Genomic DNA, 20,119 nt, shown 5'->3' on the forward strand with positions numbered 1-20,119 from the left:
AGACTCGTGGCTCACGCCTGTAATCCCAGCACTTTGGGTGACTGAGGAGGGTGGATTACTTGAGGTCAGGAGATCGAGAACATCCTGGCTAACACGGTGAAACCCCATCTCTACCGAAAATACAAAAAATTAGCCGGGCGTGGTGGTACACGACTGTAGTCCCAGCTACTCAGGAGGCTGATGTAGGAGAATCTCTTGAACCAGGGAGGCGGAGGTTGCAGTGAGCCAAGATCGCGCCACTGCACTCCAGCCAGGGCAATAGAGTGAGACTCCATCTCAAAATAAATAAATAATCTTTTTCTAACTGAATAACTGGAACATCAGTATTGTAATTATGTTTTTAAAATAAAACATCTGAACATAAAAACATAAAACCATCACTTTAGCAAATCCGTACTGATTCACACACATACACAAAATGTTCTGAAATGACAGCTGTTAAGCAATGAGTTCTCCAGGATATATAAAATAAATTTTTGCCGGGCGTGGTGGCTCACGCCTATAATCCCAACACTTTGGGAGGCTGAGGCAGATGGATCACGAGGTCAGGAGTTCAAGACCAGCTTGGCAAACATGGTGAAATCCCATCTCTAAAAAAAATACAAAAATTAGCTGGGCTCAGTGGTGTGTGCCTGTAGTCCCAGCTACTTGGCAGGCTGAGGCAGGAGAATCACTTGAACCTGGAAAGTGGAGGTTGCAGTGAGCTGAGATCGTGCCATTACACTCCAGCCTGGACGACAGAGTGAGACTCCGTCTCACAAAAAATAAAATAAATAAATAAATAGATAAATTTTTACCACAGAGATGAGGGCATGATTAAACAACAAGGAGCATATAGCCGCCAAGTATGGTGGAATTCTGTCATAGTCTCACTAGTTTGTCCTTACTTCCCAGGCAAGTAACAATGTACTATAGTTACCCTAAACAATTACTTACTAAGCCCCTATTAAATCTTGGCTAAGTATAAAATATGCAGCTTTTTTTTTTTTTTTTTTTTTGAGACAGTGTCTTACTCTGTCACCCAGACTAGAGTGCAGTGGCATGATCACTACTCACTGCAGCCTCAACCTCCCGGGCTCAAGTGATCCTCCTACCTCAGTCTCCTGAGTAGCTGGGATCACAGGCATGTACCACCATGCCTGGCTAATTTTGATTTTTTGGTAGAGGCAGGGTCTCACTATATTGCCCAGGCTGGTCTGGAACTCCTGGGCTCAAATGATCCTTCTGCCACAGCCTCCCAAAGTGCTGAGATTACAGGTGTATGCCACTGCACCTGGCCTAAAATATGCAGCTTTTAAACATCTAAGATGGAACAAGACTATCCCTCTAGTGGAGATGTGTTAGAAGATCTTAGGCCGGGCACCGTGGCTAATGCCTATAATCCTAGCACTTTGGGAGGCAGAGGCGGGCAGATCACTTGAGGTCAGAAGTTCGAGACCAGCCTGGTCAACATGGCAATATCTCGTCTCTACTAAAAATACAAAAATTGGCTGCGCACAATGGCTCACTCCTGTAATCCCAGCACTTAGGGAGGCTGAGGCAGGCAGATCACTTGAGGCCAGGAGTTCAAGACCAGCCTGACCATCATGGCAAAACCGTCTCTACTAAAAATACAAAAATTAGCTGGGCATCATGGCACACACCTATAATCCCAGCTACTCTGGAGGCTGAGGCAGAAGAATCGCTTGAACCCAGGAGGTAGAGGTTGCAGTGAGCCAAGATGGCACCATTGCACTCCAGTCTGGGCAACAGAGTGAGACTCCATCTCAAAAAATAAATAAATAAATAAATAAATAAATAAATTAAATTAGCTGCGTCTGGTGGCACATGCCTGTAATTCCAGCTACTTAGGAGGCTAAAGCAGGAGAATCATTGGAACTGGGAGGTGGAGGTTGCAGTGAGCTGAGATCATGCCACTGCACTCCAGTATGGGTGACAGTGGGAGACCCTGTCTCAAAAAAAAAAAAAAATCTCAGGCTCATCCCCTTGCCACCAAAAATAAAGGGAAAGGGTTGGTTTCAGTGCTTTCCTCACTTCCTCCTTTTATTACACTACCTCTTTCTCACTTTCTGTATATCTGATGTAAGCTTTCTACAATTTCCTATTTCCTAATTAAGGGTATTTGAAAACACTAGTTTGAGAAAAACAGAACATCACGTTAGCCAATCTGCTTTAGAGAAAGATAGACTGCAATGGTAGCTTTTAAGCAGTGCTCCAGAACATGTAAAATACTTTCCAGAAACACAGGGAAACAAACAAAAGGGAGAAAGTAATGGCCAGGTAAAGCACAATCCAATTTGAGTAATTTGCTAATAGTTATAAGTACCAAACGATGCAAACGAGTTGTTTTTCATTTTAGGAATACAGAGAATTCCAGGTTATCCCCCTCTAATACTGCTGAGAGATATTACACACTCTGCTGTACTTTATAAGGAGGAGAAAAAGAGCTTTAGCGATTGATGCTTAACCACAGTCTGTCATCCAGACCCTAGAGGACAAGAGTACTCTTGGTAACACAGCAAATTGTGGTACTACACAATATCATAATATTTGTTTTCCTACGAGTGTTATCAAAATCTGGATATGTCCCTGAGATTATGTCAAAAGATCTCACTGATTTTTTTAAAAAACAGAAGGCCTGCCTCATCTGTAAAATGGGGAAAAGATCACCTTACTTTCCTGAGACTGAACTACATAGATCTCTTAAAATCCCTTTCACCTTTAAGGTCATGAGCCTGAGCCAGGTACAGTGGCTCATTTAATCCTAGCACTTTGGGAGGCCAAAGTGGGTGGATCACTTGAGGTCAGGAGTTTGAGACCAGCCTGGCCAACATAGTGAAACCCTGTCTCTACTAAAATACAAAACTTAGCTGCACTTTGGGAGGCCATGGTAGGTGGCTCATTTGAGGTCAGGAGTTCGAGACCAGTCTGGCCAATATGGTGAAACCTCATCTCTACTAAAATACAAAAATTAGCTGGGCGTGGTGGTACACACCTGTAATCCCAGCTACTCAGGAGGCTGAGGCAGGAGAATCGCTTGAACCTGGGAGGTGGAGGTTGCAGTGAATCGAGATTGTGCCACTGCACTCCAGCCTGGGTGACACAGCGAGACTCCGTCTCAAAAAAAAAAAAAAAAGATCATGAGCCTGAAATTCTGAGGTCTTCTGTTACCCTTGCTTTGCTTTTTTTTCTCTCAAAAGCAACCAGTGGAGTTGTACTGTCCAACACAATAGCTAGTAGCCAGATATGGTTACCTAACTTAAAATTTTATTAGAATCAAATAAAATTTAAAATTCCTCAATTGAACTAGCCACATTTCGAGTGCCCAACAGTCATCGCTGCAGAAGTTCTCTTGGACAGCACTCTACAGACCTTTACAAACTCTGCTACCCACTGCCTACCCTTTGGCTTAGATTTCCTTCTACAATTTGCCATTCAGAAAATCATACTACACAAGTTTGCATTTTCGACATTAGTTTACTTTTTAATTAAAAAAAAAAAAAGTAAATCATACTACATATTTAATGGGAATGATGCAATAAGTGATCCTTAACACAGAAGTCCATAAAACAGAGGATTATCCTAAATAATTCAATCAGAAACCTTCTGTAACACCAAAGTTTGTGTTCTTGGTTTGTTTTTTTTTTAACCACATTCAAGTACAAGCTATTTATATTTTTCTTTAAAACTGACTTCCTTTTTTGGCTTTAAAAAAAAGATAATTTTAAATTACTACTGCATATGTAAAGCCAACATCACCTGCCTTATAAAGAAATGAAAACACAGCCCGGTGCGGTGGCTCACACCTGTAATACCAGCACTTTGGGAGGCCGAGGTGGGCGGATCACTTGAGGTCAAGAGTTCAAGACCAGTGTGGCCAACATGGTGAAACCCTGTCTCCATTAAAAATACAAAAATTAGCCGGGCATAGTGGCAGGTGCCTGTAATCCCAGCTACTGGGGAGGCTGAGGCAGGAGAATCGCTTGAACCTGGGAGGCGGAGGTTGCAATGAGCCAAGATCATGCCATTGCACTCCAGCCTGGGCAATGAGAGCGAAACTCCATCTCAAAAAAAAAAAAAAGAAAAAAGAAATGAAAACACAATAATACTAAGTTCTAGTTGGGCCTGTTAAAAAATGAGAGATTAGCGTATATTAGGCAAGTATTGAAGATATACTAGCATTAAATCAAGATTTTCTGTTTGAAATAAACAGTATGTGAGCACCTCAAATAAATAACTGAAAAGGATACACCCTTTTTTTTTTTTTTTTTTGGATACACCTTTCTTAATACATAATCACAATTCAAATGTTACACAATGCTGTGAATGTGGAATCCCCTAAAATCATTTCCTAAATTGGTATCTATCCTGTGCTTTGGGAAATGCTGTTCTAATGAATTTAGTATAAATTCCTGTCATTCGAAAATGCTTGGCCGGGTATGGTGGTTCGCGCCTGTAATCCCAGCATTTTGGAAAGCCAAGGTGAGAGGATCACTTAAGCCCAGGAGTTCGAGATCAGCCTGAGCAATATAGCAAGATGCTGTCTCCATTAAAAAACAAAACAAAACAAAACGATAATTTGTCTTCAGCCATTTTTTTTCCCGAGCTCTATTCGCTATTTCTTGAATTTGCACAACTTTCCCATACTGTTCCCTCTGCCTGGAATATTTTTCCTTCCTATTGCTCTCCTTTGATATCCTATCCACCCTTCAAAACCTGGGCTAACATACTCACTCATACTAACTCCAGCAAACATTTACTGAGATTCCATGAGATGAAAATTGGATAGGATTTTGTTATTACCTTTTTTTTAAAATTTTTTTTATCATATTTTCATTGACATTAGCATTATTATGTGCTTGTCTTATACCCCTACCATATAATCATGTAAGATCCTTAAAAATGGAAACCCAGGCCGGGTGCAGTAGCTTATGCCTGTAATGCTAGCACTTTGGGAGGCCAAGGCAGGTGGATCACTTGAGGTCAGGAGCTTGAGACCAGCCTGGCCAACATGGCGAAACCCTGTCTCTACTAAAAATACAAAAATTAGCCGGGCGTGGTGGTGGGCACCTGTAGTCTCAGCTACTTGGGAGGCTGAGGCAGGGGAATCACTTGAACCCGGGAGGTGGAGGTTGCAGTGGGCCAAGATTGTGCCATTGCACTCCAGCCTGAGCAACAGAGCAAGACTCCATCTAAAAAAAAAAATGGAGACCCTGTCTTACTAATTTTTGTATTTTCTGTAAAACCTAACACATTGGTTAGCACTGAGACATGTTCAATAAGTACTTGCTGAATTTAAACAAAATATTAACACAAATATGTCCACACTCAGTTACCACATCTGGAGGTAGACCCAAATTTATCAACATTTTTGAGAAGAATATATTATTATAGTATTTTATTATGCCTTTTTTCCTTTAATCTACTTTTATTTTCTTTATCCATTCACATATACTGAAGTATAAGACCTGGCTGGGCACAGTGGCTTATATCCATAATCCTAGCTCTTTGGAAGGCCAGGAGTTCCAAGATCAGTCTGGGCAACATACAGAGACCCAGTATCTACATATAAAATAATCTGCCAGGTGTAGTGGTACCTGCCTGTAGTCCCAGCTACTCAGGAAACTGAGGCAGGAGGATCGCATGAGCCCAGGAGTTTGAGGCTGCAGTGAGCTACGATCGTGCCACTGCACTGCACTGAAGCCTGGGCAACAGAGTGACACCCTTGCCTCTTACAAAATTAAAAAAAAAACAAAAACTGTTGATGACAAGATCAAGACAGAGCAAGATCCTGTCTCAAAAAAAAAGGAAAGAAAAAGAAAAGGAAAGAAAAATATTACCACTTCCTAAAGATAGGAATATTCTTTGAAAATGCCACTGCTGCCTATTTTCAGCCTGGGCAACATGGCAAGACCCTGTTTCTACAAAAATATACAAAAATTAGCTAGGTGTGATAATGCGCCTGTAGGCCCAACTATCTACTTGGGATGCTGAGGTGGGAGGATCACCTGGGCCCAGGGAGGTGGAGACTGCAGTGAGCCATGATCATGCCACTGCATCCCAGCCTGGGTGACAGAATGAGACCCTGTCTCGAAAAAAAAAAAAAAAAAAGTAAGATGGGTTCCCTCAGCCATCTGAACTAGAGTCACCTCAGTTTGAAATATTGACATTTCCTCCTTAAAAATAAGAAGTATCTTCTCTTTATAAGATTTAGAATTTTAAAATGCACAGTCTGCACCTAGGCTTATTTACCTGCAAGGATTAGACAAGTCCTTGGTAACAGTAGTTACCTCTAGAAAAGATAAGGAAGGGACAGGAAAGAGACTTTCTTCCTTTGGTTTTTTTTTTTTTTTTGAGATGGAGTCTCGCTCTGTCACCCAGGCTGGAGCGCAGTAGCAGAATCTTGGCTCACTGCAACCTTCGCCTCCCAGGTTCAAGTGATTCTCATGCCTCAGCCTCCCGAGTAGCTGTGGCTATAGGCATGCGCCACCTGGCTAATTTTTTAATTTTTAGTAGAGATGGGGTTTCACCATGTTGGCCAGGTTGGTCTCAAACTCCTGATCCCAAGTGATCCTCCCACCTCAGCCTCCAAAGTGCTGGGATTAAAGGTTTGAGCCATCGCATCCGGCCAGGAAAGAGACTTTTCTTTTTCTTGACACAGTCTTGCTCTGTCGCCCCAGGCTGGAGTGCAGTGGCATGATCTCGGCTCACAGCAACCTCCACCTCCCAGGTTCAAGTGATTCTCCTGCCTCAGTCTCCTGAGTAGCTGGGATTACAGGTGCCTGCCACCACACCCAGCTAATTTTTGTAGTTTTAGTAGAGACGGGGTTGCGCCACGTTGGCCAGGCTGGTCTCAAACTCCTGACTCAGGTGATTCGCCTGCCTTGGCCTCCCAAAGTGCTAGGATTACAGGTGTGAGCCACTGCGCCCGGCCAAGACTTACTTTTTACCACATACTTTTTACCTTTTGAATTTTGTTCTATGCATATATTTTTCCTATTTAAAAATTTTTAAAATTTATATTCAGTACCTAATCTTGGTCTTTTGGCTGGTATTTCATCAGTGTCCACTGTAGAAAACAGAGTGCTGAAAGAGACAAAGAAAAAAAATATATATATATTTATACACACATTCATTTATGTAAACTTACTATTCATATAACACATCCCCCTTCTGTCACTTTGTCATAAAATGAGATCCAACTGATGTTTTAAAAGACAATGCTGGTGGGACGCAATGGCTCGTGCCTGTAATCCCAGCACTTTGGGAGGCCAAAGTGGAGGATTGCTTGAGACTTGGAGTTTGACATCAGCCTGGGCAACAAAGTAAGACCTCATCTCTATGAAAAAATAAATAAATAAATAATTAGCCAGCGTTGGTGGTACGTGACTGTGGCCCCAGCTACACGGGAGGCTAAGACAGGAGGATCACTTAAGCCCAGGAAGTTGAGGCTGCAGTGAGCCCAGGTCATGCCACTGCACTCCAGCCTAATCAAGAGTGAGACCTTGTCTCAAAAAGAAATAAAAATAAAAATAAAAGCAAGGCCGGGTGCGGTGGCTCAAGCCTGTAATCCCAGCACTTTGGGAGGCCGAGACGGGCGGATCACGAGGTCAGGAGATCGAGACCATCCTGGCTAACACGGTGAAACCCCGTCTCTACTAAAAAAATACAAAAAACTAGCCGGGCGAGGCGGCGGGCGCCTGTAGTCCCAGCTACTCGGGAGGCTGAGGCAGGAGAATGGCGTGAACCCGGGAGGCGGAGCTTGCAGTGAGCTGAGATCCGGCCACTGCACTTCAGCCTGGGCACAGAGCGAGACTCCGTCTCAAAAAAAAAATAAATAAATAAAAGCAAAACAAAAGAGAGAATGCTATTCTATAGTAGGTTTTTCACATTTGAAGATTTACTGCTACAGTTTCAACTATTTGAGAGAGACCCAAACTTCTTAACAAATAATAATTTGCATCTGGTTAAAGTACAAACTTAAAACTGGCCAAAGTCATTTAGCTAGTAAATGAACCCAGGTAAGAGTTTAGGGCTAGTATTTTCTCTTTCACTCCAGAAATGATTTAAAAGCAACAAACAGGCCGGGCGCGGTGGCTCAAGCCTGTAATCCCAGCACTTTGGGAGGCCAAGGCGGTGGATCACGAGGTCAGGAAATCGAGACCATCCTGGCTAACATGGTGAAACCACGTCTCTACTGAAAATACAAAAAAAAAAAAAAAAACTAGCCGGGCGTGGTGGCGGGCGCCTGTAGTCCCAGCTACTCGGAGGCTGAGGCGGGAGAATGGCGTGAACCCGGGAGGCGGAGCTTGCAGTGAGCCGAGATCGCGCCACTGCACTGCAGCCTGGGCGAGACAGCGAGACTCTGTCTCAAAAAAAAAACAAAAAAAACAAAAAAAAACCAACCAACAAACAATTTCCTTTTGAAAATGATCCCCAAAGAAAGTCATCTTTTACTTTAAGTGACAGTATTAATATGAACGGCCTTAAAAGACAATTCTTTTTTATTGTTTTTTCTTTTGTGTGTAAGGGAGTTTAAAAAAAACTGTTCCACAAGTTAAAAAAGACAAATCTTAATCAAGGGTTATATTTAACTTCATTTTTATCACGCAAACTATATTATGGTGGTAATAAAGAACTTTGGAATTGTGGAAAGTTTCAGGACCCAGATGTCAAGAATGGTAAAGGATCATATTACATTACTTATCATCTCTCTGAACCCTTCTGATCAATTATATTCACACATGCCAAAAAAAAAAAAAAAGAATAGAATAGAATGAGATCCCAGGATTTTATTCAACTCAGCTTTACACATTCCAACAAGCCCTGCTGGGCTTCACTTTGACTGAAAAATGGTTTACACCGAGAAGCGTTGTTTTGGATTAAGAATGTGAACATCTGAAGTATAGTAAAAATCAAGGTTTTGATCACCAAACCATGTTCCACTGACTAGCAGGGATTCACATCAAAGAGAGGACAAGGGAGAGGAAATTATCTTTCCCTTATTCGATAAATCGGGACCAAGTGCTTATCATGCACCAGACTCTGCAAAAGGCCCCAGGGTAGAATAGACAAACACTACCCTTATATACAGTAAGCATCAGTTTAGGCACTTCACACCACATTATCAAATGATCCTCACATCAACCCTACAGAAAGACAGGAGAGAAAAATAAGGCAAAACCATGAATCTCTGGAACACATGATGCAATTTAGTCAACAACCAATCTCATCAATAACCTGCATTCTCAGTCTAATGTATTAGACATCTTGTTCTCTCAAGCTCCCACAAATGAACACTTCTTCCACTTTTCTTGATATTGAGGCTTAGTTAAAAAAATGAAATTAACAGCCGGGAGCAGTAGCTCACGCCTGTCATCCCAGCCTTTGGGAGGTCGAGGCGGGTGGATCACGAGGTCAGGAGATCCAGACCATCCTGGCTAACACGGTAAAACCCCGTCTCTACTAAAAATACAAAAAATTAGCCGGGCGTGGCCGGGCGCGGTGGCTCACGCCTGTAATCCCAGCACTTTGGGAGGCCGAGGTGGGTGGATCACGAGGTCAGGAGTTCAAGACCAGCCTGGCCAAGATGGTGAAAACTCATCTCTACTAAAAAGTACAAAAAAAGTAGCTGGGTGCAGTGGCAGGAGCCTGTAATCCCAGCTACTAGGGAGGCTGAGGCAGGAGAATCGCCTGAACCCAGTGGGCAGAGGTTGCAGTGAGCTGAGATCGTGCCACTGCACTTCAGCTTGGGCAACAAAATGAGATTCCGTCTCAAAAAAAAAAAAGTTAGCTGGGTGTGGTGTTGGGCGCCAGTAGTCCCAGCTACTCGGGAGGCTGAGGCAGCAGAATGGCGCGACCTCGGGAGGCGGAGCTTGCAGTGAGTAGAGATTGCACCACTGCACTCTAGCCTGGGGGACAGAGCGAGACTCCCTCTCGGAAAAAAAAAAAAAAGAAATTAACATTTGATCACTAAAGTTGGAGAGGGGGCACAGCATTTGTATAGTATTTTATTTTCTAGATTTTCAGGCAAGGAGGTCGATACAATAAAAATGGGACACTCCAAAGAGTAGATGCTAAATAAGAACAGCTTTTGGGGCCGGGTGCAGGGGCTCATGCCTGCAGTCCCAGCACTTCCAGAGGCTGGGGTGGGCGGATCACTTGAGGTCAGGAGTTCAAGGCCAGCCTGGCCAATATGGTGAAACCCCATCTCTACTAAAAACACAAAAATTAGCCAGGCATGGTGGTGCACGCCTGTAATTCCAGTTACTTGGGAGGCTGAGGTAGGGGAATCACTTGAACCCAGGGTGGGGGGGGGGGGGAGGCGGAGCTTTCAGTGAGCCGAGATCGCGCCACTGCACTCCAGCCTGGGCGACAGAGCAAGACTCCGTCTCAACCAAAAGAAAAAGAAAGAAAGAAAAGAACAGCTTTAGGCCGGGCGCGGTGGCTCAAGCCTGTAATCCCAGCACTTTGGGAGGCCGAGACGGGCGGATCACGAGGTCAGGAGATCGAGACCATCCTGGCTAACACGGTGAAACCCCATCTCTACTAAAAATACAAAAAAACTAGCCGGGCGAGGTGGCGGCGCCTGTAGTCCCAGCTACTCGGGAGGCTGAGGCAGGAGAATGGCGGGAACCCGGGAGGCGGAGCTTGCAGTGAGCCGAGATTGCTCCACTCACTCCAGCCTGGGTGACAGAGCGAGACTCCGTCTCGAAAAAAAAAAAAGAAAAAAAAGAAAAGAACAGCTTTGAGTTTCCCCCACATTTTAACCAAATTTAAAAGTACAGACTAGTGATTGTTTTAAAGGAGTGAGGCACCTAAGCCTTTTTACTCATTCACTAATTCTAAAGCACAAAACCCTTCTGGCCCCAAACACACAGACTGTTTGACAGCTGTTTTAGAAGAAAACAGCTGCTGTTTCTTGCTGCAAGGACAGTACTTGCAGTCAAAACGGCTTTGGGCAAGCTATGAATCTCACTTCCTTTAACTGCACTTAATGTCTGCAGATGACACTTGGGAGGGTGCTTTGTAAACAGTGAGCCACAACAAAGACAGTATTCCTTCAATGTTAGTGTTCAGCCTAAGAGCGGCAAAGCCCCATTTGTTATCAGCAACCAGCTTGGCCTCTGACAAGAATGTCAAAGACCCTGCCATCACCGGCCGCTCCGAAGACGACCAGCTCCTCCTTCATCAGAAGCTGCCTCCCCACAGCCCGGCGGGAGCGACTACGTCACTAGGATCCCGGCGACCTGCTTCGGGTGAGCCTGGCTGAATCAAAGCTATCACGGCCGAGGAGCCTGCTGTGGGGGAGGGGGTAAGGCCAGGCCGGCGCTCAGCCCCCTCTGGTCTCACCTGTCTGAGCGCCGCCTCTTCAGGAGGGCCCGGGCAGGGGGCACCGACCGGTCGCAGAAACGGAAAATGGTGCCGAGAATCCTAACCAGCCATCTGTACATACCAGGCCCGAGCAGCAGCGGCGGCCGACACACCCCGAGACGCAAACCCCAGAGCTGTCGCCGCCGCTGCCGCCTTCGCCGTCTCAGCCACCACCGCCAGAGTTCGGTCGCTGATTTGTGACGCGGTTGAAGGGCCCACAGATACAGCGTCCCCAGGGCTACCAGAGGCCCCCGCCCGCCACCACTCCTGACGTCACCTCCTCCCGCCCGACCGGAAAGCTCCATTCTCAATCTGCGCACGCGCAACCTAGCACCGCTCCCTATTTCCGAGCCCAGCAACAAGAGTAATTGTGGGACGGTCCTGGCCCAATCGCTGACGAGATCGAAAGGGCTGTCGGCAGGGTTTTCTCTTCGGCTGAGCCAATCCCGAGCCGGCCCGTGGGACAAGGCCCACAGGCCACACGTGAGGCTGCTCCACTCCGGAGGAGGCGTTCCAGGGTCCCAGAGGAGAATAGGGGCTCAGTGTTTGCTGAGTGCACACGTAAAGGTAGCTCAGGTTAATTAACACACAAATACCGTTTTAGGCGCCCTTTATTTTGCACTTACCTTTTGCCTCGTACTTTTCATGCATTGTAACCTTAATATGCCCAGCAACGGCATATGACAGTCTTATGCCAATTTTATAAGTCAAGGAAATTGAGTCATAGAGCGATTAAGTTATTTGCCTAAGATCACAAAACTAGCTAGAGATGCAGCTGGAACTTGAACCCGGGGTCTGTGTACCAGCGCCAGTCCCTTGCCCTTGAGGTCAGTCTACTTGGAGACGTGTACATAGATAATTACAAGTTACAATACACTGTAAGTGGTTACTGTGATAAAGGTGTGTGCAGAGTGCAGTGGGAGCCAGAGAAAGGAAAACCACACACTGAGGGCGAGAAGGAAAGGACAGATGTCCTCAAGAAAGGCTTCACAGAAATTTAAGGATGAAACCTGCGGCCCACTAATGTCTCCTACCCTGCGCTAGTAAGTAATGAGTCTCGTTACCCTCCCTCTATAATTCCAACGTCACATTTCTAGTTAATTGTCAACTATAGGCTGGGCGCGGTGGCTCCTGCCCTTAATCCCAGCACTTTGGGATGCTGAGGTGGGCAGATCGCTTGAGCCTAGGAGTTTGAGACCAGTCTGTGCAACATAGTAAAACCCCGTCTTTACAAAAAATACAAAAATTAGCCAGGTGTGGTGGCATGCACCTGTAGTCCCAGCTACTTGGTAGGCTGAGGTGAGACGATTGCTTGAGCCCAGGAGGTTGAGGAGGCACTGACTCGTGATCATGCCACTGCACTCCAGCCAGGGTGACAGAGTGGGACTCTGACGCACCCCATCAAAAAATTACCAACTGAAAACAAATCCCACCCTACTTAGTGACAGAAAATTCAGTCCCCTCTTCCAAACAATCCTGAGAATCCTCAAAGGTTTTCATGCCCCACAAATCCATTCCTGACTAACTTGTTTCCTACTCGTGATTCAGTTAAGGCCAGAGTTTTACACTTGCTTGAACTACAACCCTGGCATTCCCCAGTTCAGCCTCTTCCTTTCCTCAATAGACAGCATTCCAGGCCGGGTGTGGTGGGCTCATGCCTGTAATCCCAGCATTTTGGGACTCCAAGGCAGGCGGATCACTGGAGGTCAGGAGTTCAAGACCAGCCTGGCCAACATGGTGAGACCCCCCCCCATCTCTACTAAAAAAGAAAAATACAAAAATTAGCCAGACATGGTGGTACACTCCTGTAATCCCAGCTACTTGTAAGGCTGAGACAGGAGAATTGCTTGAACCTGGGAGGTGGAGGTTGCAGTGAGCAGAGATCACATCACTGCGCTCTAGCCTAGGCAACAGAGCAAGACTCTGTCTCAAAAAAAAAAAAAAAAAAAAAAAATTCCAGAATTCTGCTGCAAGCCACCACCTAGAGCTTCAGAATCACCAGTCACACACCTGCAGCTACCACCACTCTGGCCTGGGGGCTGGGGTCATATCCTAGAGGATGGAAGCAAATCTTAAGTGTGGACACAGCCCCCTCCCTTATTCCCCTAAGCATAGCAAACACCAACCAGGCTGTTGCTGAAAGTTTGGGGCATTACAAAGCTGAGAAGACTTAGAAGTGGCTATTAGATTATGCAGCATCTATAGTCCCTGGCCTGTCTCGCAAAGGAATTCTCTTCACCTCAAGGCCATCCCTTTACTTTTTTTTTTTTTTTTTTGAGACTGAGTCTGGCTCTGTCGCTCAGGCTGGAGTGCAGTGGCCGGATCTCAGCTCACTGCAAGCTCCGCCTCCTGGGTTTACGCCATTCTCCTGCCTCAGCCTCCGGAGTAGCTGGGACCACAGGCGCCCGCCACCTCGCCCGGCTAATTTTTTGTATTTTTTTAGTAGAGACGGGGTTTCACCATGTTAGCCAGGATGGTCTCGATCTCCTGACCTTGTGATCCGCCCGTCTCAGCCTCCCAAAGTGCTGGGATTACAGGCTTGAGCCACCGCGCCCGGCCATCCCTTTACTCTTAACACCTTTGGCAAGCTGTCAACAGAAGGGACTTTTCCCTCTACCTCTACCCCGACATATTTCAGGCTGGACTCCCCGTAAATGTAATCAGAGTCAGGACTCCTATTAACAAAAGACAACCATTGGCATTATTGTGCAGAGCAGTTCAGTTACGTCTGTCCCTTCCACTCACTATGAGTGTTGGGCTTTGCCTTTGCCAAACCAAGAAGCCCGCTCAAGTACTAGGAGAGGATTCTCCCAAATAAAAGAGCAGTCTTCATTTAAACACAAATCATACGTCCTAAGAGCACAATTTTTTTCCAAGTTAAAAAAAAAAACACATAAATCAGAAAACTACAAGCTGCTGCCGGGCACGGTGGCTCACACCTGTAATGCCAGCACTTTGGGAGGCTGAGGCAGGCGGATCATGAGGTCAAGAGATCGAGACCGTCCTGGCCAACATGGTGAAACCCTGTCTCCACTAAAAATTAACTGGGCAAGGTTGCGCGTGCCTGTAATCCCAGCTACTCTGGAGGCTGAGACAGGAGAATTGCTTGAACCCGGAGGCGGAGGTTGCGGTGAGCCGAGATCACACCACTGCACTCCAGCCTGGCGACAGAGTGAGACTGTCTCAAACAAAACAAAACAAAACAAAACAAACAAACAAAAACTACAAGCTGCTTTTGAATAGCAACCTATTCCAGGTCTGGCCACTGAGATTTAAGAAATATTGTGGTAGGCTGGGTGTGGTGACTCATGCCTGTAATCCCAGCACTTCGGGAGGTCCAGGCCGAATGATCACTTGAGCCAGGGAATTTGAGACCAGCCTGGGCAACACAGGGAGACCCTGTCTTTAAAAAAAATTTATTTTTAATTAGCCAAGAGTGGTGGCATGTGCCTGTAGTCCCAGCTACTTGAGAGACTGAGGTGGGAGGTCAAGGCTGCAGTGAGCTGTGATTTCACCACTGCACTCCAGCTTAAGTGACAGAGTGAGATTTATAATCTCAAAAAAAAAAAAAAAAGAAAAAGAAAAAAATATATTGGGGTCACACTTGATAGCCCTGAGGTGCAACACAACAACACATTTTTTTTTTCCTTTTCCTGCCTCATAAATAGCACCCTTACAAACTCAATACTGAAACACAGGCCATCTGCCAGGAAGAGTGAGAAGGCTTCAGAATTACAGATCTCAGTCAGAATCCCAGGGCCCCAACAGCAAACAATAACTCAAGAAATGAACGTGGCAATCCTCAGCCTCCCACCATGCATGCTCCCTCCATATCCCCTTAGTTACCCTCTAGAAGGAAGAAAAGGAGACGCATCCTTATACTCGCTCCCACCTGGGACTTGTCTGCCGATTGGTGCCTTCGCTGTCCTGTGGTCCACAGTAGAGACATGGGTGACTGTCCAGCCACTGGCCAAGTGGGATTATCCTTAACCCCAACCCCACCACTGCCACAGCCTTGCCAGGACCCAGCAGCTCTTTACTGGAAGGCCATAGGAGAATCCCAAGGCCATATGGAGTAACAAGGACATTGAGATATCTGCCCTTGGCTTGGATAATTTTCAGCTTTGTACTGCAAGAGGGGCACAACCTCATTGCTTAAGCTTTTGTAGGTGTTCCAACCAGATGCCACAGTTCTCCAAGAAGATGCTTATCCCCTTCCAGCTGAGAGCAGCTCCTTGAAGTCTTTTCAGGGCCCCACCCCCTTCTTCCTCCAAACCTACCTCCCCTCCAAACCATTCTTTAGTCTTGCAAATTTCCCCTTTTAAAGCATTCAAAGAACGTTAACGAATTTCTTCTCAACTTTGTTTTTCCTGACCCCTGGACAGAAAAGAATTCTAGGCCATCTGTGGGAAGGGGTAAGGGCGCCTAGAGGAGGTCGTGTTGGCTTAGGCCTAATGTGCCTAAAATCCAACATAATTCACCACTCTGAAGAGTAATTTCTTTCTAGGTACCAACTGTTCTGGTACTTAAGAAAAACGTGTCCTCCTAATACTAAGTGACAGAGTGAGATTTATAGTCTCAAAAAAAGAAAAAGAAAAAGAAAAAAATATATTGGGGTCACACTTGATAGCCCTCCAGTGCAACACGACAACACATGAAGACTTTGATCTTATTCAATCTGTGCAATAATAACCTGGGCCATACTATACCAAAGGTGAGTACACCCCTTTTGTGTCATAAATTTCATCATAAAACTGGCCAACATTGACTGCAAATGGCCCAGCCCACCTCCTATGGAGACATAGCGCCACACCTTACCTAAGCCTGCGTCCTGATCTATAAAATGGAGTTAATAAAACCTGCCTCTCAGATCTATGGATAGTTAAATGTGTTTGTGAGCCAGGCGCGGTGACTCAGGCCTGTAATCCCAGCAGTTTGGGAGGCTGAGGTGGGCAGATCACTTGAGGTCAGGAGTTCCAGACCAGCCTGAGCAACATGGTGAAGCTCCGTCTCTACTAAAAATACAAAAATTTAGCCAGGCGTGGTGGTGGGTGCCTGTAATCCTGCCTACTCAGAAGGCTGAGGCATGACAATCGCTTGTACCCAGGAGGCTGATATTGCAGTGAGCCGAGATCACACCACTACACTCCAGACTGGGCGACAGAGGGAGACTGTCTCAAAAAAAAGAAAAGAAAAGAAAAGAAAACATGATTGTGGCATTGTGGCTCACACCTGTAATCCCAGCACTTTGGGACGCTGAGGAGGGTGGATCACGAGGTCAGTAGTTTGAGACCAGGCTGGCCAATATGGTGAAACCCCATCTCTACTAAAGAAATACAAAAATTAGCCAGGTGTGGTGACGTACGCCTATAGTCCCAGCTACTCGGGAGGCTGAGGCAGGAGAATCACTTGAACCCGGGAGACGGAGGTTGCAGTGAGCCGAGATCGTGCCACTGCACTCCAGCCTGGGTGTCAGAGCAAGACTCCCTCTCAAAAAAAAAAAAAAAAAAAAAAAAAAAAAGGAAAAGAAAGAAAAGAAAAGGAAGAAAAGGAAAAGTGTTTATATAGACGAAGGGCCTAGTCAGTGCCCAGCACAACTAGCTGATGCTTAACATTTCTCTTGCCTCTCCTTCCTTTTCATATCTAATAAATCTGAACTTGCCTGGTCTGTATCATTCCTCTTTCCAAACCTATCAGAACTACAGTCCTTCTTTTTTTTTTTTTTTTTTGAGACAGAGTCTCCCTCTGTTGCCCAGGCTGGGCAGTGGTGCTATTACAGGTGCCTGCCACCACATCCGGCTAATTTTGTATTTTTTGTAGAGACGGAGTTTCACCATGTTGGACATGCTGGTCATGAACTCCTGGCCTCAAGTGGTCCACCCACCTCAGCCTCCCAAAGTGCTGAGATTACAGGTGTGAGCCACCTACCGCACCTGGCCCAGAACTACAGTCCTTTATAGGGGCTGATCATTTCTCACACGGTTGCAATAGACATTTCTGCTTCTGCCTTTCATCTTGTTAACTTATGCTGTTTGCAGGATGATCTCTCTTGTTGTCTTTTGTCTTTTGTTCTTCTGTTGTTGTTAAAGAACTAAATTTTATACTCTTATTTATTAAGAAAGGTAAATTTATAAATTAAGTTTCTATCTTTTTCTGTTACCAAATGACTAAAAATGGTTGGATTGATTTTCACCAAATTTGGGAGGTTTGTTTGGGGTGGTCTGACTTAAAATATACAGCATATGGCAACCTTTAAACAATTTTTTTTCTTCTTTTGAGACAGGGTCTTGCTCTGTCACCTAGGTTAGAGTGCAGTGGAGCGATCTTGGCTTACTGCATCCTTGACTTCCCCGTGCTGGAGCCATCCTTCCTCCTCAGTCTCCCAAGTAGCTGAAGTAGTTAGGACTAAAGGCACCCTCGCCACCATGCCCTGCTAATTTTTGTATATTTAGTAAAGACGGGGTTTTGCCACGTTGCCCAGGCTGGTCTGGAACTTCTGAGCTCAGCCCATCTGCCCACATCGGCCTCCCAAAATGCTGGGATTACAGGTGTGAGCCAGCGTGCCTGGCCAACCCTAAAATTAACTTTGGATGGCCCTGGGGAGAGCCTAGAAAAGAGAGACAGTTATCTCTGGAAGCAGCCGCAATTTAGGAGCAGCCAGAAGACAGGGATTCCTTAAAGTGAGAAATGCCGTGCAGAGTGAAAGAGCATGAACCCCTTAAATGGTTCATGAAGGTTCTAAATGATGGCCCAAGAAACGTCATAAGGATCAACCTTCCAAATTATGGAAATTTTCCGTAGACTTGCTTCTCATGTGGAGAGACAGCCCTTCATGCATGCCACAGGAAACAATTGTCTGACAAAGGCTCCCAGTTTCATGACCAAAGCTCGGGAAGCCAGTTAAGTAAAAATAACAACAGAAATCTGGCCCCAAAAATAATATTTTAAAATAACAGTTCAAGATCCAAGTACATTTAAAATATGTGGCACCAATGGAAAATTATGTAAATATTGAACACTTCCCTCAAATTTTTCTTTATTTATTTATTTATTTAAACTTTTTCAGGCTGGGCGTGGTGGCTCACATCTGCAATCCCAGCACTTTGAGAGGCCAAGGTGGGAGGATCACTTGAGGTCAGGAGTTCAAGACCTGCCTGGCCAACATGATGAAACCCCATCTCTACCAAAAATATAAAAATTAACCGGGCGTGGTGGTGCGTGCCTGTAATCCCAGCTACTTGGGAGGCTGAGGCAGGAGAACTGCTTGAACCTGGGAGGCGGAAGTTGTGATGAGCCAAAATTGCATCACTGCACTCCAGCCTGGGTGGCACTCCAGCCTGGGTGACAGAGTGAGACTCCACCTCAAAATAAAAATTATGGCTGGGTGCGGTGGCTCACGCCTGTAACCCTAGCACTTTGGAAGGCTGAGGCGGGTGGGTCACCTGAGGTTAGAAGCTCAATACTAGCTTGACCAACATGGTGAAACCCAGTCTCTACTAAAAATACAAACATTAGCAGCTGGGCGCAGTGACTCACACCTATAATCCCAGCACTCTGGAAGGGCGAGGAAGGTGGATCACTTGACCTCAGGAGTTCAAGACCACCCTGGGCAATATGGTGAAACCCATCTCTACTAAAATACAAAAAGAAAAATTAGCCAGGCATGGTGGTACACACCTGTAGTCCCAGCTACTCAGGAGGCTACGGCACGAGAATCACTTGAGCCATGGAAGCGGAGGTTGCAGTGAGCTGAGATTGTGCCACTGCACTCCAGCCTGGGCTCCAGAGTGAGACTCTGTATCAAAAAAAAAAAAAAAAAAAAAATTAGCTGGGCATGGTGGTTCGGGCCTGTAGTCCCAGCTACTGGGGAGGCTGAGGTGGGAGGATCACTTGAACCTGGGAGGCAGAGGTTGCAGCAAACCGAGATTGTGCCACTGCACTCCAGCCTGGGTGACAGAGTGAGACCCTGTCTCAAAACAAAAACAAAACAAAACAAATTACAAAACCAAAAAAAAACTTTTCAGTGGGATGCATTAAATTAAAAAAAATAACTTTTAGTAGGCCAGATGTGGTGGCTCACGCCTGTAATTCCAACATTTTGGGAGGTGAAGGCAGGAGGACTGCTTGAGCCCAGGAGTTCAAGACCAGCCTGGACAACATTGTGAGACCGCCTCTCTACTTTAAAATTTTAGGCCAGGCATGGTGGCTCACACTTGTAATTCCAGCACTTTGGGAGGCCGAGGCAGGAGGATCACCTGAGGTCAGGAGTTCAAGAACAGCCTGGCCAACATGGTGAAAATCCGTCTCCACTGAAATTACAAAAAATTAACTGGGCATGGTGGCGGGCACCTGTAATCCTAGTTACTTGGGAGGCTGAGGCAGGAGAATCACTTGAACCCAGGAGGCGGAGGTTGTGGTGAGCAGAGATTGTGCCATTGCACTCCAGCCTGGGAGACAGAGCAAGACTTCGTCTCAAAAAAAAAAAAAAAAATTTAAAAAGTGAATTTTCAGTAAGAAAAGGCATTTTGTCTCTGTCTTACTAGTGTGTATACTGGTCTTGTTAGAGCCATCTCTCCTTGAAATGTTCTGTGCAGCGCTCTGAAAACAAGCAGTAACTGACAGGGTGGACTTGAATTGATCGTATTTGATACATTGTCTGTAAAGAAGTCATGGTAGCTCTGTGCCATGAACAATACTTTGTAAGTAGATTTTAATCTTTTTTTTTCTTTGAGAAATAGTTTGCTCC

The 20,119-nt window shown here is 45.6% G+C and overlaps 1 protein-coding gene across 2 annotated transcripts in view; it reads right to left on the reverse strand.

Moving 5' to 3' along the window:
* Positions 1 to 11,687, reverse strand: part of SENP2 (SUMO specific peptidase 2) — a 44,366-nt gene extending 32,679 nt beyond the window's left edge. The window contains exons 1-2 of one of the 2 annotated variants that reach the window (XM_003894715.3): positions 11,353 to 11,687; positions 7,031 to 7,086 (exon numbers count right to left, since the gene is read on the reverse strand). In XM_003894715.3, coding sequence (XP_003894764.3) covers positions 7,031 to 7,086; positions 11,353 to 11,678 — 382 coding nt within the window. In that variant the 5' untranslated portion in view covers positions 11,679 to 11,687. The remainder of the gene's footprint in view (positions 1 to 7,030; positions 7,087 to 11,352) is intronic. The other variant, XM_031663501.1, reaches the window with a different exon arrangement.
* Between the last annotated feature and the right edge of the window lie 8,432 nt (positions 11,688 to 20,119).

This window comes from Papio anubis, chromosome 2, assembly GCF_008728515.1.
Source record: "Papio anubis isolate 15944 chromosome 2, Panubis1.0, whole genome shotgun sequence".
Lineage (NCBI taxonomy): Eukaryota > Metazoa > Chordata > Mammalia > Primates > Cercopithecidae > Papio > Papio anubis.